Source organism: Podarcis liolepis (assembly GCF_965112155.1).
Source record: "Podarcis liolepis genome assembly, chromosome: 3".
NCBI classification, from domain to species: Eukaryota; Metazoa; Chordata; class Lepidosauria; order Squamata; family Lacertidae; genus Podarcis; species Podarcis liolepis.
In genome coordinates, this window is record NC_139557.1 from 2,722,123 (window position 1) to 2,745,296 (window position 23,174).

Here is a 23,174-nt window from a genome sequence, read left to right on the forward strand (position 1 = left end):
GTCCAGCAAGGCAGGAATCCTGCTCACAGCCAGGGGCATAGCAAGGGGGCTGCGGTAGGTGCAGTTTGCCCCAGGTGTCCCCACTGAGGGTGTGTGTGACAAAATGGCGGGCGACACTCACCGCGGGGTCTGCAGCACGCCTGAGCCACGCCTGGGAGTGACGCGGTGGCTTGAGCGCCTGCAGGCTCTGCCCTGCCCCAAACAGTCCACCCGTTGCCTCCCCCTCAGCTGTAGGGCGGCTGAGTGGGAGGAGGCAGGCAGACTCTTCAGAGGCCCCGTGGTGCCCCCATGGCCAGCTGGCCCCGCCCCCCGGGTGCAGGGCACGTGTGCTGCCCCAGGCTGCCCACAGCTGTCCCTGGGTGGGCTCAAACCACCAACCTTCTGGTTAACTGCCAGACGCACTGAACCTTTGCACCATCTGTCTACCCTGTTCCCCCTGCACCCACCATTCGTCCTGTTCTTTGAAGGGGTGGAGATGATTTGGGTGTGTCTTCATAAGATGTTCCTTTTTTCCATGAAAAGGATATCTGAGCACACCAGCACTGGTGCACTTAGCAATGTGTTAATTTAAAAAGCAAACAAACTGACATTGGTAAAACTGACAGGACTTTGCCAACACCAATTGACAGTTTCACTGCAGGGCAAGGGAAGGGCAGTAAAACAGATGACTGATGGGCAGGCAGGTAGAAAGGCAGGGCTACATGCCTAACCAACCACCACGTGGTACCTGGTGAGACAATAGCCCTATTTATCAGTTCACTTCTGAAAGCTTTATGCCGTAATCCCAGCCACAGAAGCGCTAAATATCACTGCCCCACCAACCCCATAAAATGTGACAATGAGGAAATTGTAAGAATGCTGTATTTTGGAAATAATAATCTCAGGCATAAGTGAATGAGCAAATAGTGTTGTTACTGAAGGAAAGTGTAGTGTAGAAGGAAGGATCCCAAAATGTCATTATGCATGCAAGTGTTTATAATCAAGGGTTTATGGCAGGCATAGGCAAACTCCGGTCCTCCAGATGTTTAGGACTACAATTCCCATCATCCCTGACCATTGGTCCTGTTAACTAGGGATGATGGGAATTGTAGTCCCAAACATCTGGAGGACCGGAATTTGCCTGTGCCTGGTTTATGGCCTGTCATTAATCCCAACACATTATATTCCTTATGTAACCTAAATATATTTTTGCCTAGTTATTTAAACTACGTGCAGGATAGCCCTGAGTGTACTGTAGGAACTTCCACCTTCCTCCAGATGGGGTGAAAGCCCTTGCTTTTATTAATGTTGTAGTTTTCATGCCACATTTTATTTTATTATTTTATTATTTTTATTGATTGTTTAATTTATTTAACATATTTTATTAGTGTACTATAAGCTTTCTTTTTTGTGTTACACCCAAAAAGATGGTCAATAAATAAATAGTGTGCTCTCAGTTTTATTTATTCAAATAAGATATTCATTGTTACTGTCAATGACCAGCATAATAGGTTTTATTTACTGGAATGAGTTATAGACCACTTCCCATCCAAGCATTCTGAAGTATTTTACAGACTAAAATTTCAATCCTTAAATGTTAAAAACTTTCAAACCTATCAAATAAGTATTAATATATACATAAAATTAAACCAGGTACCATCAATGAGCATTGTCAGTGATTATACACAATATCTAAAATGGACCAGTGAGCCTGAGCAAACGAATGTGTTTTTAAGTCTTTGTAATCACCTTACTATGGGTGCCTCCCGCAAAGCAGTTATTTCTTCCATGGCCAGCAGCTGTGTGCAAACTAAAAGAGAACAGTTGTGGTGTGAAAACTTGAAATATTTATGGACAAGAGAAACATTCAATACTTTAAAAAAATGCTACAAAGGAGAAGTTGCTGCTGATTGGGAAGGAAGTACTTTGGAATGTAGCAATTATATACTCTCATTAAGATAGCATTCTTCTGGTAGCTATGTTAAGTCACCCTGAATAATTCTGAAGGCAGAAAAGCAGTCCTGCTGTTGTCAATGCTCCTTGTAGAGGTGGTGAAATGTGCGTTGAGGTAAATTCCATTCCCCAGGGGCCATCACAGGAAAAGTTCTTCACCTGTTGACCTGTGGCAGAATCGAGAAGCTTACGAAAAGCCAGAGCTATGTTGCTATGAAGGACAAATAAGTAAACTGGAACTTGATATTTACAAGGAAGAACTTTGTTCATATGTTATCATGCTGATGAGTCATTATTGCCACATAGAAATAATTAGAGAAACATCCTCTGTTCTTTTGACAGCTGCTTTGTTGTTGTCATCATTGATCCTGCCTCAGTTGTTGTACATAGGTTTACTTTTGTACCAGCTGTCACATTTTTTACTTCACGTTCCTGGCAATGAATCCATTGTGTCTGTCTTTGAAAAACCTGACTGACTGCAAACCAGAGCAGTTTCTTACAGGTGAAGGGGTTTCACTGTTTCACTGCTGCTGTGTTTGAACTCCACAGCTCAGCTGAAGGCCAGCCTGGGAACCTTCTATGCACCAACAAGGCCTCTCTCTGAGACAACTGTGCTGGAATACAGGGACCAGATCAGCAGATATGCAAGAAGATTCTTCCACCATCTGCTCAGGTGAATGACAGCTTTAATTTTTTATTAACTTCAAATTAATTACCCATTTCAGCAACCTTGTCCTTTTAATGTGGTTAGCACATTTTCTTAAAAGATTGCCCTGGGGAAAAAAACATTTATTATCAGTTTTGTTTGTTTAGCTAGACTTTCCTTCTTATCAAGACATGCATTGTAGACAGTGCTTTTATTCTAGAAAAAAGTGTCCCAGAGTACCCACAGAAAAAAGCACTGATTGTAGATAAGGCACTGTTTTCATTTGTTTTGCTATAATCACATTTTAAAAGTGAATCTTTTCTCAATTTTATAGAGAAGTGAGTGATTCTGTGGATATGCTCTGTATTTAGACTCAAAGATACAACTGTTAGCGGGAACTGAGTTTAATGGATACTAAAAATGTAAATTAGCGTTGTGTGGCCTAATACATTTTTTCACACTGAACTTCTAAAATTGGTCAATTTTATTCCTCACTCTTTAAATGTAATGATTATATTATCTACGTTTCAGGTCTCAACCCCAACATTAAAATCAGTTTTCAAAACTGACCCCTTATATTAGGCCACTTTCTTAATTTTATGATTAATGTACCAAATATACCATTTAGATGCCAGCAGGTGCAAAATGTGCATCCAACCTTGACATGTCTTTAAGATCTTTTAATAGAGACCACAGAGCATTCCCATAAAGGGTTAACAGAGGCAAGGAACGACAGAGAGAAATAATTTAAGAAACTTAAATATTCTAATTTTCCCTTTTAATATATTAATCTTGAAGAGATGTTAATTGGAACAGTTTTTCTTAAGCAACCCTAGCAACAGGCATTTATAGAGTTAAAGCCAGTCATTCAAATTAACTGGTCTAAAGAGTACGTAGGAATATATAGGGAAGGTGTGGAAGGGAGGGATAGTGGGGAAAGAATTCTGACCGAAAGAGAAGGCTGAACTGAAGAGTGATGAACACAGAGCAGAGGCGGAGGTAGCTGCTCTGGCACTTGGAGCAGCGCACATGCTGTGCCCACGGGGGTACCAACTGCGGTGAGCGGTGAGTGTCCGAGCAGCTAGCGTCCTGGGGGGGTAGTGCCATGAGCGACGAGCAGCCCAGGGGGCGTGCCGCCCGTGGTGAGTGGCGAGCGTCCCAGGAGGGTGCTGCCCGCGGAAGCGTCCCAGGGGGGCAGGGCGGCAATGTCAACCCCCCTCAGGGATGACACCCAGGGCAGGCCGCACCCACCACACACCCCTTCCTCCGCCACTGACACAGGGTGGATTCAGTAACTCGCCAGAAGTTGCAAACACCAGGAGAATGTCTTGGTAGTGTTTCTGTGTGGCATAGAGGTGCTTAGAAGCCATTTTCCAAGGAGGAAGAATGCGAGTTTGGGGGCACTGATAGGTTGTCTAGGAAGTTTGTAAAGGAGAAGGGGTGGGAGGGTTGAGGCTTCTTTTACAAAAGGGAAAAGAGAAGTGGCAACAGATAGATGGAAAAGATTCAAATCCAATTAGGAATATTCTGGGGCAGGGATCTTGCAAATGGTTGGAACCAAGTGGATATGAGTAGTGGTCCTTAAGGTGAATCTTTGGCACAAAATAGAATGGTAAAAAGCAGAAAAGGTGGAGGAAAGAACCAGTGGGAAGACAGGCGAAGGAAAATGTCTTCTAAAAAGTTGTAGAGAACATAGAAAGAAAGGGGATTGAAGAGTGAACAAAGAGGAGCTGACAGAGAGAAGTGGGAATGAGCAAGGAAGAGGAAAGTGAGGGGGGATTGTCCACAGCACTAAAAGGAGGGAGTGGGCGGGGGGGGTTCCTTGGAGAAATTGGGAGACCAGTGAGGGAAGAAGGGTACAGGTAGTTAATGGACTTCGTAAGGCAGGCTTAAAGTACCTCTCCTCGTTTGTCTGTATAACTTGAGATCAAGACCATTCGGTACCTCTTTGGCAACAAAAAGGGGGCAAGAGTTTAAAAGATTGCTGTCATCTGGGGCACAAAACATCCATTTTTATGATCAAGCTCCATTATTAAAGTAAAGCAAAGGCTATGCAGTGAGTCTTGGTGGCTCACTGGAATCAAAATGGATATAACAAATACTTTAAGTAGTGCTAACTTGGTAGTAAACTGATGATCCAGACTTTTGCTAGCTTACTGGAAGGTAAAAACTGGCATGCAGCTGAAGGCAATAGCTGCTGCCCACTTCATGGCAGGAGTCCCAGGGTCTTCTTTTGCAGTTTAGCAAGTGATATTCTGGAAAGTCAGAGGTTGAGTTTGGGGATAATGTGCATACCAAAGAAATGATGACCTTGTGTCATGTAGACAGTATTTCTTAGAATGTGCTCAACCTGGCAATGGTGGCAGCTTCTCCTATTATCTCCCACGTCTTTTGAAACATCCTCCCAGTTCAGGTTACCCATAAGCTACCCATGTAAAAAATGATCAAAGCTAGGGAGATTTCATGACATCAACACAAGTGTGGAGAAGGATTACATAACATACTGAAGCATCTGTTAGCAAAAGTATGAGAAAAAGGACACGGACTGTATTTCCTGTATTTTTATTTGTTGCATTTATATACCCCCTTTCAGTCAAGGCACACAGGAGGGGTCTGTCTGCAGGCCCTGGTGCTGTCTGAATAGGTTCACTGTAAACGAGTGAAACTTTTGATGTAATGTGCTCAATTGTTTTAAAGCATCTGTAGCCACTATTGTCCAGAGGTCTAAGGAAAAGCTGGTCCTACAACCATGAAAAAGTGCATTGAGTTCTTAATTTTTACTACCAAATGTTGATCTACATTTTAAAAACTGATGAGATATCACACTTGACACAATAGGGATTTTTAGTAGAAGCAGCTACTCATCCCTAACCTTCGTTCCCTCTGCTTTAGTGCTGCCTTTGGTGTGTAGACATGCTGATATGTTTGCTCAATAAATGTAGCTTTCAAGACATACTGTTAAGTTTACATGATCACCAGAGTGAGAGGGCTAAAGCTGGAACAGAAGAAAAGCTGAAGAGAATTAATGTAATAAAAGCTGGGATTTAACAGACAGGGTTGAGCAAAATAAGTGTGAAACAACAGGTGTCATCGGTTCTTATCAGCATTTTTAATTAACATCTGTTTTCAGCCCAGAGTACTTTGGAAGAGAATGCTGGAGTGTGCCTGTATTTTAAGATAAAGGTAGACTATTGAGGAGTTCCTAAACAGTAAGAGGTTGAGGACCCTAAGAGATAGGGAGGAGTTGTGTGCAGTGGGGATGTTAGTTGCAGCATTTACAAGCCTGAAGGAAAGCCATTTTAGCAACATCCCTACAAGAGATTGCTATGGCAACAAAATATTTTCTCTTAGAGGAAAATAAAAATGATAAGGAGTGTGGGAAATTCAAAGGGAAAGGAGATTCTAATAAAAAGAACGTATGAGATACATTTTGAAAGCAGCTACAGCTTTACTGTTTGAATTATAATTTTAATTGAATAATTCTATGTACCTCTTCAGTCTCTTTCATTAAGCGTCTCAGAACTTTGCCAAAATTAAAAGAGCCAAACTGTGAAAAGGAAATGTGTTCATTCTTACAACAACATAAAAGGAAACTGAGGCTACTCAATTATATGTGATTTAGTGCATGTGAAATGGACATCCTATGAAGTTGCCTTTAAATTGTTCCCAGCATCAACTATTGTCACATTGTCATCTATTAATCTCCAGTCACACTGATCGGGGGATTTTTATACGTTTTTCTCTATACCACTGCAATATATATAATAAAGTGCATGGTGTCATACAGAAAATTCCTTAATCCATAGGAACACCATTTTAACAGTTTGTTCCATACGGACTACTGTCACAGGAACTAGTTCAAAACCATGTTGTGCTCCTCGGTCTGTTCGTGTGAGAAATGCAGAAACAGAATTTGGACGTTGCAACAACAATAAATCTTTTCAACAATAAGCCAGCTTTAATTCCTTCCAAAGCCTAATATCGTAGAAGGGGGGGCCTCTACAGAGGGGCTCCTTCTTCCCTGCCCACTTTTGAAACATTGCATGTCCCCCCACCCTATGAATGTCTCGCTTCTGTTAAAGGAAAAATGAATGCAGCCGCTTTGACAGTCTTACTTATGCAAAGATGACAAGCAGGCACTATTCTACCCAATTGCTTAACAAGAAGAAAAACTGATGCCGCTTGCAGTTTTCTGGCCAAAAAACCACAAAGGACCTTGGGATGATTGGCAAAGCCTTCCACATTTTGCACTTTTTCTACTTCATTCAAATAACCATTTCTCACTTGCTTTTAATTGTACAGTACTTCTGTTGTACTGATATCCTTAGACTTCATTTCAGTGTGCTTTCTGAGATACATTCCCGTCAGTTCATTTAGTTATTTGCACTATGCCATCGTCACACTGTTTACCAGTGTTCTAAAGGCAGGATATACACATACATTGTATTGTAGAATCATAGAATCATAGAATCATAGAATCATAGAGTTGGAAGAGACCACAAGGGCCATGGAGTCCAACCCCCTGCCAAGCAGGAAACACCATCAGAGCACTCCTGACATATGGTTGTCAAGCCTCTGCTTAAAGACCTCCAAAGTAGGAGACTCCACCACACTCCTTGGCAGCAAATTCCACTGTCGAACAGCTCTTACTGTCAGGAAGTTCTTCCTAATGTTTAGGTGGAATCTTCTTTCTTGTAGTGGTTGCTTTCCACCCTAAAGGGTGTGTACACACTCCACTAATTCAGACCAAGACTGAAAGCCTTATTTTGCGTCTTTAGAATCTCAGAAAGCAGTGTGATGGTAATCCAGTACACACTTCTTTAATCTTTGCAAATGTAACATAGAAAAGAAATATATTTCATTATCTGGCCTTAACAGCAATAACAACAAATTCCACAGATGCTGACTTCAATTAGTATTGGGCAGTCCTTATGTCCAGATAGGTATAGAGGAGACTGAGAGGAGATACGATAGCCATCTTCACATATCTCAAGGCCTGTCACGGGGAAGATGGAGGAAGCTTGTTTCCTCCTGTTCTGGAGGGCAGGACCCAAACCAATTACACCAAGGTACAAGAAAGGAGATTCTGACTAAACACCAAGAAGATCTTTTTGACAGTGACGGTAAGAGCTGTTTGACAGTGGAACGGACTGCCTTGGGAGCTTTTTAAGGAGAAGTTGGGTGTCCATTTGTTATGGGTGTATTAGTTGAGATTTCCTGCAATGCAGGGAGTTGGACTACAATTCTGTGATTCTGTGAGATTGAGGATTATAAACTATACACCTGACCACATAAAGGGCAGTGAAATCTTCAGAGCACTGAGTAGTAGATGGTGGGTGCTCATCCTTCTAACCTTGAAGTGTATGTTTATTTGTGTAAGGGCTGACATTTAGTTTCCACACCACATAAATAATCATTCCAAAACAAAGCTTGTATGAGAAATAATTTCTGATCAGAAAGAAGACTTCACAGGCGCATTTCACATATCTAGACCATAGCTGTCAACTTTCAGATTTGAAAATAAGGGATCAGCAGCCTCACCTGTCCCGGGGACAGTCTACGGGATATCTAACAATCCGGGATAACAGCGGGAAGCAGCGGGAAATGGCGCTGGAATAAGGGAATTTACAGCAAAAAAAGGGAAGGTTGCCAGACCACTCATCCTCTGGGCACAAGTAGCCTGTGTCAATTGAACAGTGCCAATGAAGCTCACTGTTGGTAATATCGTGGTTGTACAGGAGGGGGTGGACTGTACCTTAAGTGCTTATAACTGATTATGCACACTTCAGAAATATTCAAATGTTAATTTAATTGAAATTTAGGGTGTATATCTTTCCATACTATCTGATGACAGTACCATGGCTTGGTCTGTGGTAAATATTAAACCCTGCAAAGTGAATTGAATTATGTTCAGTAGAATTTCTGCTATTGCTCAATCAGTGAAATATGCAGTGACATTCTACTTGGAGCTGATTTTGCTCTATTTGTATAGGAATTTACTGTAAGTGACTACAAAATACACCACTATTTTTTTATAGAATAGGGCTCTCAATCTCTTGAAATACTTTTTCAAATTTGTTGTCCTTTTTTTGGTCATTCCTTTTATCAGATTAAGCAGTCTGTTTTCAAATACTTTTTGATCTCTTGCATTGCTTCTAAATGGAATTGATATTCCATCATAATATATTCTCTGTTACTGAACCATTCTCCCTTTTTAGTTATCTTGAGTTTAAAAGTAAATATTACACAGTGTGGGTAGCATTGTTTTTCATTTTGTAAAACCAGACTATTGTTTCTGTTCCAAAAATTGCTGATAGGAGAATTTATGAGGAAATTGTTTCTTATGAATAATTAGTTCTTAAGAAATGGGCAGGTTGCCTAGAAAATGAATGAAAGAGTAAACTATTAAATTGAAATATTAAATGAAATAACTGAATTAAAAGTGATCATGTAAGCCCTAAAGCAAATGTTTGGTAACTGTAGTTGATTTAACCTATTTTCATCAACCGTTCTTATGCTTAAATACAATTGCTTGATGTTAAGTAAATGCTCCAACGATATTCCAAATACTTAAAAATTTGCATATGCATTTCAGAATTTGAACAAATTAAAACTTAATTTCTGTTGGATTCAATTACATGCAAATTGTTTCCAATATTCATTACTCTCATTGTCTTCCTTTGGAAGGATTTTAAATGCTCATTTACATATCACACATCATCCTTCACTGGACTTCTTGGTGAGGCAGGTTCTAAGACTTCTTCATTTACAAGGAAAGGTTTATAAATTAAAATTGTGGCGCAGATGATTTTCTAAACATTGTGCATTCTTACTGAAAACGAGGGGGGAATGTAGCAGTGCTCCTTTTATCAGTTCAGCACCAGGAATACGCTTACATGGTCAATGAGCATGTCTAAGACTGCTTGTTGATTATAAATAACTAAAAATATTTTCTATTGCCAGCATATTCTCCCTCCCCACAAGAAAACAAGTACATATAAGAAGGGTGGTGAGACCCACCAATAAGCAGGGCCAGCCAATAAGTATTAGAGTGCCTTTGTTCTGCGCATCTTTGCTTCTTCATAGGACATGGTTCTGAAATGTTCAGCATGTTTAAACTGTTTTCAGTATATTGTATTTTTAAATCATCACCTGCCCTGGGACCTTAGATGAAGGGTGAGTTAGAAATCTTACTACTACCCCTACTATTACTTAAAACTACCGCCACCAGCAGCAGCTGCAGAGGCTTTTTGGTCTCTTTTCCTACCTTAGCCTTCCCAAGCCTCAAAGCTTGGAGTGTCCTGTAGCATTTCACGTCCTCTTTAGAACCATGCCACAATATTTATTAACGAGGAATATAACCTCAATAACAGGAGATTTCAGAAGATTATCAATCTTTTTTCAAGCAATTTTAATCTCTATTTAATTTATCTGAATATGCATATGTATAAGGGAACATGGATGTGAATACTTTTAGATCTAAATTTACTGTTAAGGTTTACTGTTAAGGTGGACCCTTTGTTCCTTCCTTGGTGTGCCAACATCAGTTTGATAAATTCAGATTTGTGGGCAGTGTTAAACTATAGCTTTTGCTCATAGATCATTCTTTGCCAATTTTGAAGACTAGCAGAATCTACTGAATTTTCAATGAACTTTACATACACCAGCACCAGATTTAGGGCAGTGTGGGTGGTTCCCTGCACAGGATGTCAAGACGAGGGGCCACAAAATAAACATAATAATAAAACCTATTATTTATACTGGTACATACTCAAAGTTAGGCCCTGGTCAGACTGACAATTGATTTGCTGCAGCTGTGATGTTGCCCACTTGAGACCATATGCAGAACGGCAGACGAGGTAGGAGGGCATGAAAATAAGAAATATTTTTTTTGGGGGGGGGACCAAACATTGTATTTGTTCAGGGTACCATATTACCAAAGTCCCCCCCCCTGCATACACTCAGTAATCATTACAACCTGAGTTATTATTTTTATAGCATTTTATTGAATTATAAAACAAAAAAATGAAAGAACAAAACAGATACAGTTACAACCTGTATTTAGCTCCAAATTGCAGATTAGGAAGAGTGGTTGCAGGGAGAATGGCTACTTTAAGGCCATGTAGTGAGTTCATGGTAAAGGTTAGATTTGTCCTGGGGTGGGGTGGGGGGTTTTCTGACTCAAATGCTTAAATGTTGTGCAGCACCAGGTTATGGCATGGTAAATAAAGTCCATTGTTGATGGCAATGTTAGTGTGTGTTGAATACAGAATATGCACGATCACTGACCATTGTACACATTTAGAGGCCAGGTTGGAGAATATGCACAAATTTACAGTATAAACAAGTGATTGTACACGCTCCTTCATTGGCAGTGTATAAGATCCTAAGCCTTCCAGTATCACCTGGATACTGTATAAGCCTGTTTGTGCTGTTTATTTCTGCATGTTCTCCTTGATGACCAGTGAATGTCCACAATGGCACGATTCAAGCACATTTTGTCCTCCAACACATGTATGCAGTTTTGTGCATGCACATTTCCCCATATTTATTCCTAATATCTTGCATGTCCCTGTACATCATGGCTGGCTCTAGCATCTATGCCACCCATAGATCTATGAGGAGCCCTCTGAACTGAGCACCAGTCTTATTCTCATCATTCACTGGTGGTTCTCTCTCTGCCTGATAGTTGGACATAATGCCTTTGGTGCTCCAGATGTTGCTGAAATGCAACTCCCATCAGCCCCAGAATGCATTAGAGATAATGGGAATACTAGTTCAGCAACATCTGGAGAGACATAATTTTCCCACACGTGCCACTCATATAATTCATGTTTAGGCATGATTTCAAACCACCCATCTCTAGATCTCCCAGCATTTGAAAAATTGACAGAGAAGTTAGATTAAAGATTGTAGAAGTGAACAAGCAAAACACTCACAGTACAGAACAGGTGGGTTTCTTGCCTGGGGTGGCTAAAATTTATTGTTCAGGGGAGCACTAAAACTTGGAACAAGCTCTGCTTCTGCCCACTACATATCTTATGAGACCATGTATATGCATACAACTTTATTGATTTCAATGCTTGAATTGAGTCCTGTTTACTTCATATTTAAAATCTCTCTACCTATAAATTGTCATGTTGACAGCCATATGCTACAAAATATACAGACAGAAAGTGATACTTTTTTCAGTGCTATTATTCAGTACACTTTCAGACAGATGAGAGCTTGAAGGTCATATATCTGTTGGCTATCACTTTTACCAAAAGAAGTATCTGAATTTCTTGGTTTGCAGGCAGATTTCCTTATCTCTCTTTTCCAAGAGACATATGGGTTCATGATTGTTTGAGGTACTTTGAATTGTATTTGTAAATTATAGAGGGGCATTCAGACTTGTTTCACTATCACAACCACCTAGGAAAAACAAATATTGGGTTTAACAACATAGTCCAACAAACATGTAGATATGGATGCTGACTACTTATAGAGTATGAAGAAAATAATGGCTGGGCCACAAAGAGCTCAATGGGCTAAACACCAACATCTCGACCTCACTATTCACTATTTATTTATTAAAATGTAAATTTTAATGTATAATAAATATGCTTATCATATCAGGCCTATTCTTAAAGAGGTTACACAGAGAAATGGTGCTTGAAGAATTAAGATGAGCTGTCAGATTGCTTTACACTTGTGTAGGCATGTTAGCCATGAACTTCACTTTGTCCTTTTTGTTTTCTCCTTGTGCTGTAGGCACCAAAGATTTGAAAAGGCCTTTCTGCTTGCTGTTGATATTGGTGCCCGGGACTTATTTATGGTAAGATTCCGGAAGTATTATTATGAACTATTATTCTTTGGCCATGGGATGATTTATGCCAGTTTAGGTGCACAATATAAAGGCTCCCAAGTAATTAACTATCTTAGCTAATTTTATGAATTGGCTCGGAGGTGGGTAAGTATCAAGGTTATCACATGCTATTGATAGGTTCTAGGCTCCAGCAACAAGGAGCCTTTCACAACATCACACTATCACATTGTGTGATGATGGTGTGAATGGGCTCTTGCTGTCTAAACTTGCAACTCCCCTAATTGCCAGACAACCACCAGCACCTTCACTTATGGTTGATTTGATCTTTTAGCTCTGTCTGTTCTTCTTTTGGTCACACCTACCCATCCACCCACCCACCCACCCTCTGCAACACAACTATCTTCCAGCAAAGTTACAAGGTTCAGCAGTGCCAAAAGTTCTGTCCGGCCAGTCACCCTGGATGAGAGGGACCTTTGGCCAGATCCAAGAGGGCTCTTCTTCTGCTTTTATGTTCACATTTTAGGTCTCTGTAGAAAGTGGCATAGAATGCTTGCTTCTCCTGAACTTTGAGAAGTCAAAGCTGAAAATGAGAGTTATATTTCAGCACTCTTATCCTTCCAGCAAGAGCAAAATTAACCGGTTCTTGAAAGGATCTGTGTGCAAGTTCTGTGGGAAGCTCTTTTCTTGTAAGATCTTGCACCACAGTATGACAGTGAGGTCCAATGGACAAAGGCAGCCGTCCTTTCTCAGTCTCCCAGCATGCTCCAGCATATTTCTTGGTTTTTGAAGAAAGACAATAGGGGGAAAACCTTTTGAGAGTTGCATTTGCTCAACTCTTTGAATAATGAAGACATTCTGTTTAAATTAAGCTTTGACACTAGCTGTTAATATCATTTATCCTATTAAGCTACTTGCCCTGCTAGTTTGATCTTAATATTTAAATTCTATGTTAAATTGTACAATTACATTCTTCTTTTATGGGTTATGAAAATTCCTTTCTAATTATACGAAAAGAAATTGCATGAACCTTTTAATGCTTTCTAATGTACAGCTCTAATCATCTAGCTTATTCCATCTAATTAGAAAGATGTGTGTACTGTGATAAACTTTCCTAACTAAGCATGCTTCAAAAGAATATATTCAAAACGTACTTCTGACAAAGTAATTATATATGTTGTATTTATTTATATTTAAATTCCCTTGCTTTCCTCTTTATACTTCTTAAATTTCATTTTCCCCCTTCACTGTTGCCATGTAAGTCTCTTCACTAAGGCAGTGGTTGCCAACCTTTTTAGGCTACTGGGCTCATTTTGAATTTTCAGAATGCATAACATTTCACAAAATTACAGAGACAGTCTGACAACCTTATGCTTGCCATGGGAAGTCAGCTATATCCTGCTGATCCTGATTGTGGCGATAACACAATATTGATTCTACACACACACACAGAGAGAGAGAGAGAGAGAGTTACTGTCTTATAGCAACAGGGAGCAGTGCCAGGAAAAATGTACAAAAGTGGCCACTCACTTCTAATTGCTTAGAAGGCATCTGCCTTCTAACTTACTTACTTTCTTTCTTTTTTAATGAAAGCACAGGATTCCTCAATGAAAGTTTTTTGGGGCACCATGGGGCACTCACAGGCACTGGGTTGGTGACCCCTCCACTATGAAAATACAGACATTTCAGATGATTTCTTCAAAATGCCCAGAATCCCTTTCAATATATGAGATCTGCACTTTCCCCTCTATATTTTTGCAGCTTCTCCCCATCCTCCACAAAAGGTTAACTCACCTTACTCTTGTTGCTGACTCCCTGCCCCTCATTTTCAAGTTCTAACTTCTAACTTTCACAACTTTCCATTTTCATCTACTTGTCCCCTTTAGGCCCCCTTCTCTAAACCTCTTGTCATGCTGCTGTCTATACCTAAAGTCTTTCCCTATTTGTTCAATGAGTCAGTTAGTTCTCCGGCTTTAAGTTCCTCCTCAAGGCCCCTTTCTTTACCCTGAAGTAGCAGATCCACCTTCATTATCTCATCAGGTTCTCCTCCACCACACCCCATCTTTTTATTCATTCTGTGGCATCTCATCCTCTAGTGTGTATTACAACATGGCCTAGCTGCTGCTGTGCTATAAACATCTATATGCCTCTCTTCTTAGACCCATTTTATCCATCTGATATAAATTACAAGTCTTTTACTTAGGTGCATCATTTCTGTGGTTCTATAAAACTCCTAATAGGCTGTCAGTTTTAATAAGTTAGAACAGTAATAGACACAAAGTGTGTGGTCAGATCTTAAGAGTTGTTGCCCTAGCACAAAAACATAGGATGAGGCATCCCAAGAGCTGTGCCAGTTGCTCAAAGTTGATATGCCACATATATCTGACATGTATTCTTACATCCATGTTTTCTAAAAGTTCTCAACACCCAGCAACTTCCACTAGAAGCAGCTTAGACTGCAATCCTATATCATGGGCATAGCCAAGGGGCGTGTGTCAGGGGGCATCTGCTCCCCCCCCCATCAAGTAAATCAATAAAAAATAACTAACTGAGGTTCTGCCCCCCCCCAACATGAAGCCTGTCCTCTCCCCCAACATAAATCCTAGCTACGCCCATGGCAGAACAGGTTTTGACTTTAGCTAATAGGTAGAATATGTGCACTGGAAGTCAATCCTCTGGGAACTGCCCTAAAATTATGATGAAGGGCGGTAGATAAATCTCATAAATAAATAAGTCCATTGCTTATTTGCTTCTGTTCTACTCTTGACGATAAACTTAGAGCTTTAGCATCCTCCTTCTTCTAAGCCGTTACTTTGCCTTCTATACTCTTCCACAAAATATGCCATTGCTTTTTGCATATACCACGATGAAGCTTGTGCTTCCTTTTGAAGCAAGGAGACATAATTTCATTCACTATTTTGGTTTTTTTCTAGACATGAATCTAAATGATGATGAAGCTGAAGTTCTCATTGATCATAGATAGGTGAAATTTTACTAGGTCAGACATAGGCTCCACTTGACAGCACGTCTTGGATGGTGGGTGCATTCCCCAAGGGCAGTAGGGAGTATTTCTTTCTTCTTTGGCGATCATTCATAGCTGAGTAAGATTGTCTTCCATGAATATGGTCTTAACAGTGTGTCTGTAAGTGGCTGCGGAGGCCAATTCTGGATCCACATGTCCTTCCACATGGAGACATAGGTTTCCGGGGGGGGGGGGAGTTGATCATGATGAGGATTTGCCAAACGTGCCTTCCTCTTAGCTCCTTGCGTCCTGAGTTCGAGTGTCTTCAAAGCCCATGGCACCTTTGGTAAAGGCTGTTCTCCACCTGGAGCACTCACAGGCCAGTGTTTCCCAGTTGTTGGTGTTTACACTACATTTTAAAAGATTTGCCTTTAGAGCGTTTTTAAACCTCTTTTGTTGTCCACCAGCATTACGCTTTCCATTCTTAAGTTGGGAATAGAGTAGTTGCTTTGGAAGATAATAATCAGGCATCTGAGCAACATGACCAGTCCAACAAAGTTGATGTTGAAGAATCATTGCTTCGACCCTGGTGATCTTTGCTTCTTCCAGTACACTGTCATTAGTTCACCTGTCTTCCCAAGTGATACGTATAAATTTTCGGAGACACTGTTGATGGAATCTTTCGAGGAGGTGGAGATGGCATTTATAAGTGGTCCATGTTTCACAATTGTATGGTAAAGTTGGTAGTACAATAGCTTTGTAAAAAAACATTTTGGTTTCCCTTCAAATGTCCTAGTCTTCAAACACTCTGCACTTCAGTCGGGAGAAAGCTGCACTCACTGAATTCAGGCAATGCTGGATTTCGGCATCAGTGTCAGCCTTTGTGGAAAGATAACTGCCTATGTGGGAAAAATGATTGACATTTTTCAATGTTACACCATTAAGTTGGATTTGTGATGAGGGGTTGTTTTTGGTTTTTTGGATGTTGAGCGATAGGCCAAGCTTTCCATAAGATTCTGCGAAGATAGTTAGGATGGTTTGGAGGTCATCTTCTGAGTGTGCACATACTATCTTGTCATCAGCATATTGAAGCTCTATGACAAAGGTTATGGTAACCTTATTCTTTGCTTTCAGCCTACTCAAATTGAAGAGTTTACCATCTGTTCAATATATGATTTCTACTCCAGTGAGGAGTTTTCCTTCGACAATGTGTAGGTTCATGGTGATGAAAATAATAAATAGAGTTGGGACTATAATGCATTGGGAAGTTTTATTTTGACCAGGAAATATACACAATTTCATCTTGGGACTGATTATGTGCATATTTTCCATGAGACGTGGTGAATCTGCCCTGTGGCTTCTTGTTATGCATATTAGCTGTGCAATTCACTTTCTCCTGTCATATATTTATTAGTGTAGTAAGTGTTGTGCAACCTTCTTTAAAAGCTTCTTTGGCTCAACCCTGGCGTCCTCCGACATAGTGCTCTAATAATAAAATCATTTATTTCACTGAAAAGCACCACATCAAATATAAATGAAACAATGGCTATCAATTTCTACAAAGTTCAAATACAATAGAAAAGGGCATTACATGATGGATACCACCTACTTTTATTGGGTAAAGGCTAATCCTACATGTGACAGCAAGGATCAAGCAATATTAAAGTTGTTAGTTTTAAATCCTTTTGTGCTGTGTTCCAGCTTTCAGCTGCTGACAATTCAAAAGGACATCCACTGTACTGTTACAGGTAGGATAGACTCAAGGAACAGACACTTTAATAAAAGTGTCACATTTTTAGTCATGGCCTGATTGGTAAAGAACAAGAAAATTCTGAACAGTACTTGGAATTTTGCCCAGAAATATCCTATAAAGTAAGGCATACAAGATGTATTGAAATTAATGAGTGATCACTGCCACTGCTTAACTAAAGTTGTTTTTAGTTACAACATATTCTTAGTCAATTTTCTTGTTTACTGCATGTTTTATATCATAGCTTACATAATAGAATCATAGAATTCTATACCAAGGGACACCAAGCGTCATCTGTATGAAAGTCATTTATCAATTAGTGGATGAGGAGGACCAAGTTTCTTAATCATGCCCTGATTTATTTTAGAATCAGTATGTGGTGTGATACCTGGGAAAAGGGTATAGTTGACCAGTAGTTCCAGCTTCCATGATAATCTAATTCTTTGTGATGCCGCTGCCACAGAGTGGAAAGTTTTATCATTGCCACTCATCTGATGCATTGCTGAAGAAAGCCTGGCTTGCAAGTAAACCATAATTAAAAATAAATTGGCTTACCATTGTAGTTTATTAGGATCAAACAACTGCAGTGACTGGCTTGCATATAAGGGCAAGTCAGTCACTGGTTTGTCCTTGCTAACCCACCCTGCCCCTCCACTGCGCACTGAAGGGAGGAAGGAGCGCAGGAGGAACTAAGTGTGGTCTTCAAACCGCTCGTTCACATGACAGCATATTTTAATTTAATTTAATATTTAATTTAATCTGTGGGTTAAAGTGACATGCCAGGGTCAGTGTGATCATAATGTAAGTTTTACGTTGCAGTGCAGTATAATATTTTACCATGCACCTCCAACTCTGAAAAATTAGTGTATTGTGTTTAACCTGTAAATGCTTAAAACAGTTGCCATAAAATGTCAGTGTACAAAGTTGCTTATTATACAGTGAAAAAACAAATGACAACCAAGATAGGCTAGTTCACAGCTATTGTGTTAACTAAATTGACAGTATAAACCTTTACCCTTTTAAGAACTTGCTCAGGGCTCCTTGCTGACAATCATATTGGGTCTATGGACAGAGGAACTACAATATTCATAGCAAACTCTTTATTTCTTTGCCCCAAGACATACATTCTTCCCAAACCACACCTGCTTTTCATTTCAGGAGAACTATGCATATTCAGACTACTAAAGTTCTGTGAAGCTGCGTGCCTTCATGTTCAGCCCATGTTCCTTAACCCTTAAGTTTTTTTGTATGCCCTAATCCTGTATGCGTTTGCATTTCTTCCTATGTATAGGTAACATTCACATAGCAATTACTCAGGGAGGGTACTATCCCTTTATTTTTCCGTTGTTACAGATTTGTAACTTCCTAGGTGGATAAAAACAAGTTTTACAAGTTTATTCCAATTATGACTGTGTATGCTTGAGTAGAGATTAGCTACTATAATTAGCAGCGAAAATACTACACAGATACTTATAAATTTTTATGAACATTTCCTGTGCACTGTAAAGTCTTGCTTGTTGAAATTATTAAAAATTGTTCAGACTGCTTCAGTTACAGCTTGCTAGTAACTCAAATGGAGGAAAACTTGAAAAGAAAGCTGCTTTATAATGTTCAGTTTGTGCATTTTTTAATCTGTGATAAGTGCAATTTTCTAACAAGCCCCCCCCCCCAAAAAAATAAGAGGGGTAGGTGGGTGGGTGGGACAAGCAATCCTATTTCCCAAACATTAGACTCCCAACAACTCCACCCACACATCTACCTACCTATCTGAAATACAGTAGTCTTCATTCCCTAATAAGAGGCAACTAATAAGGTCATCCAGTTCTGCCCCCAAACAAAAAAACATTGTAGAAAGTTCATTTCTGCCCAAAATTCCCCACCCCTCAAAATTTAAAGACAACTTGCACAAAACCCATTTGCTGAAATTTTGTAGGGTACATCCACTCAGCAAGGTTTGATATTCTTGCATGTTTCGTTCAATTATATCAAAAGATTAAAAAGTTACATGTTTGTTGATTTCCCCACTAAAGTCAATTGTAAAAGTTGGAAGTTTCCAAAAAGAGGTTCTGATTCAGACCTGTGCCTAAAACAGGTGTTCTTGAAGTGCCTCAAACTGATCTGATCCACTTTCCAAAGTAGAATTCCAACTGAATCTTTGGAACACCCTCCTTCCCTAATCCCAGTGTCAGTAAGCATGCAGTCACCATGCAGTCTTTTCAGACTAGAGCATACAGAAAGCATGAAGAAGATCAGAACTATACTCTGTGTATACTGTGCTGCAGATTTACAGCTGCACCCAGAGAATGATTTGGATCTATCCTCCTTTTGCTTTCCCATTTTTCAGGTGTGCATCTCTTGTTCCAGTGCTTCCATTCCAAATATCATCATTCTTATTCTTGCCATTTAAAGAATAAATATGCAAGACTTAGGTAATACTCTTTCCCATTGAGTTGAAATCATGATATAGTATTATATAGACTGTAGCAGGTCTGTCTCTTGAATAGTTGGATTCTTTGCAGAGAGAGAATACGTTTCTATTCCTTTTTGACTGGGGGTTTTTTGTGGGGTTTTTTTGCAAGTAAATATAAAACCAAGACTAGGGGCATTAATTTGAAAATAGTTTTTACGAATTATGGAAAGAAACAATGTTGTAAAGGCACATAGAGAATTGCATTGTCTCAATGCAAATTATAATTGGTTTGCTTTTTCAAATTGTCAATTATTTATTAAGCTGTAGTTTGCTAAACTTAGGCTGCAGTCCTAACCCCCACTTACCTAGGAGTAAGCACCACTGACTTCAACAGAACTTTCTTTTGAGTAGACATGGCTATGATTGCACTGTTAAGCATCAAGAAAAGGACTTGACTCTTTGCACTATAATGAAGCACATGCTTCCTTCTAAAGAAAGAAGAACCGTCTCTTTCTGCAACAGAAAAGTTTATAGATAAAAAAGCCTATGTTGCTCCCAAAATAATTTCAAGCAAGGCAAGACGGAGGTCCAAAAGCACGCACTGCAACACAACTTAATGGATACTGACTGGCAATCTGAGAGATGAGTCCCTAATATTTCTCCCTTTAGACATTGCTTTCCTTGCCTAGACACACATTTTAATCAAAATCTCATAGATTTTATCTGCAAAGAAACCAGAAATTTTCTCACAGCAGGAGGGACTTGCATCAGCAGCCAAGTGAAGACAGTCTGGATTAACCAGACTACCTGCCACCTGGAACAAATCCACTGATTGAGGCTTCGCAGATAACACATTGGAAGCAAAGGAATATTTCCTCTCTTTTTTTAACAATACACACAGCCATGACATAAAATATAATTCAGATAACTTGACTTAGTAATATATTCTGACAGGATTTTTCTCTCTGTGTGTCTCTCCCCCCCCCCCCACTGGCTTCATTTGTTTGCCTATCACACATAAAATAATGGGGAGCCAAGGAGCAAGGCAGTAGGTATTCAAAAGCATAAGGACTCCTCTTTCAGGTCAAAGACCACTAGGAAAAAACACATATTTCCATGCAGCATGTCCTTAACATCATTTAGAATTTGGGTATATTTGCATCTGTTAAAAGGTACTTTAAAACAGGCTCCAAGCACCACACTCCCTTCAGCAATGTGTGCTTTTCATTGAGAAGTAAATACCTGCTGTTTCTCTTTACTTTATTCCCAGACCAAGAAGGGAATTAGCAGTTGCCATATTTGAGGAATAGCTAATGTGGTGCCCTCCAGATGTTGTGGATTGCAACACACATCAGCCCCAGCCTTCATGGCGCATGACACTGGCTACCCCTGCCTTAAACAAGGACAGATTAGCAAAAGGAACAGGGCAGTGAAGTTATGCAACGATGAATAAACTGTGTTCCCCTAAATAGGGCAGGTTCCAGAACTACTCCTGCTAGCCCCTTGTACTGAAGCTACTAGGGGAAAGATCATTTGTTCTGAACCACAGTCCCAGCAGGGGCTCCTGGGAGTTGCTGGGTGCAGGAATACCAAAGAAGGATGGTAAAGATGCCAGAGTGATCAGTTCTAGTGCTTTATTAAGAAAGGTTGGATAGTGTTCTCGAAGCTACCAGCATGAGTTTGACCCAACTGCAGGAGACAGTGGAAGACAGGAGTGCCTGGCGTGCTCTGATCCAGAGGGTCACGAAGAGGCGGACACGACTAAACAACAATAGGCTCACAGCAAATAGGCCTGCCAGGTTTCCTAGCCTTCTCTTGCAGAGAGGCAGAATGGACACCACAACAAGGATGTGGCATGTCCGCCCCCAAGCAAATGGTTATACATTCTTTATACACAAAACAGCATACATCACAATGCCTAGGATGTCCCATCGCTCCACCTGCCCAGATGAGGGCATAGGTGGCAAATGCCCAAACCCTACCAAAAGTTTCCCTTTCTGGTCTGAGAGCCCAACACCCCAGGCCCACAGATAAGGGTAATACCAAAGCAAGCCAATTAGTATCTATCAAAGCAAGTGAATATAATCTATATGAGCTCATTGCTACAACCACTAACAATAATTGTGGGGCTATCTTATTGTGTTGAACCAAGGGTGAATTGTTCTGGAAGCTTTGCTAATGCCAACGTTCTGCCTGCCAATAGTAGTTCCATACTGGTCCTGAATTGTTTGCACTATCTCTTACACGTAGGCCTGAAGAAACAGCAGTCAATGAATGCCTAGTACAAAATACAAACAATGCAGCAGCAGCAGCAGAGCATTCAACAATAATTCCAGCAGTAAACCAGTAAAAAGTGGGTTGGTAATATGGTGGACTCTGCTATTCCAAGCATACATGTTTTGACAGTCCTTGTTCCAGTTGCTTAGGTTCCTTATACTCCCTGTGGTCAGCTGCTTAGTCAGGCTTGTGCAATCGCCCTTCCCTCTGTTTTTTTGCCTCCTGCCATTCTCACCAGAGGAAGACAGTACAACGCTATAGCAGCTGCATGTGTGCTCTTTCCCACACACATACTCTAGGATTTAAAGGACCCATAATTTTTAAGCAATTGCTGGCAAGAAAAAGCAGCAACAGCCAGAAGGGCCCACAGAAACCCCGCCCCTGCCCTGCTTCAAAGAGCAGCAAGGGACAGTTTGAAAACCCTTTCTCAAACAGCTCCACACTGAAACTCCTAAAATGATTGGGGCTTCAAAGGTAAGATCAGCATCACCTGATGTCCTAGTGGCATCAGGTGACTGACAGGTGGGCAGCACCAGCCACCTGTGAAATTTGGCCCACCAAGGTTCCTAATATTTATTTAGCCCAAAAAGTGACTACTGCTTCCCCCCATTTTCAGAGTGGAGAAGGTAAAACCCAGAATGGAGACACTCAGAGATAATATAAGGACAACAGTATGTGAATAAGGAACTAGAATCATAGAATCATAGAGTTGGAATAGACCATAAGGGCCATTGAGTCCAACCCCCTGCCAAGCAGGAAACACCATCAGAGCACTCCTGACATATGGTTGTCAAGCCTCTGCTTAAAGACCTCCAAAGTAGGAGACTCCACCACACTCCTTGGCAGCAAATTCCACTGTCAAACAGCTCTTGCTGTCAGGAAGTTCTTCCTAATGTTTAGGTGGAATCTTCTTTCTTGTAGTTTGGATCCATTGCTCCGTGTCCGCTTCTCTGGAGCAGCAGAAAACAACCTTTCTCCTCCTCTATGTGACATCCTTTTATATATTTGAACATGGCTATCATATCACCCCTTAACCTCCTCTTCTCCAGGCTAAACATGCCCAGCTCCCTTAGCCGTTTCTCATAAGGCATCGTTTCCAGGCCTTTGACCATTTTGGTTGCCCTCCTCTGGACACGTTCCAGTTTGTCAGTGTCCTTCTTGAACTGTGGTGCCCAGAACTGGACACAGTACTCCAGGTGAGGTCTGACCAGAGCAGAATACAGTGGCACTATTACTTCCCTTGATCTAGATGCTATACTCCTATTGATGCAGCCCAGAATTGCATTGGCTTTTTTAGCTGCTGCATCACACTGCTGGCTCATGTCAAGTTTGTGGTCAACCAAGACTCCTAGATCCTTTTCACATGTACTGCTCTCAAGCCAGGTGTCACCC

The 23,174-nt window shown here is 40.5% G+C and overlaps 1 protein-coding gene across 7 annotated transcripts in view; it reads left to right on the forward strand.

The window, feature by feature from the left end:
• WDPCP (WD repeat containing planar cell polarity effector) overlaps positions 1–23,174 on the forward strand; it is a 171,266-nt gene that overhangs the window by 96,323 nt on the left and 51,769 nt on the right. For all 7 annotated transcript variants that reach the window (XR_014523941.1, XM_083495163.1, XM_083495167.1 and 4 more), the window contains exons 12-13: positions 2,482–2,605; positions 12,332–12,395. Coding sequence is in view for 6 of the 7 variants with exons in the window: in XM_083495163.1 (XP_083351289.1) it covers positions 2,482–2,605; positions 12,332–12,395 (188 nt within the window). In the remaining variant the exon portion in view is untranslated. The remainder of the gene's footprint in view (positions 1–2,481; positions 2,606–12,331; positions 12,396–23,174) is intronic.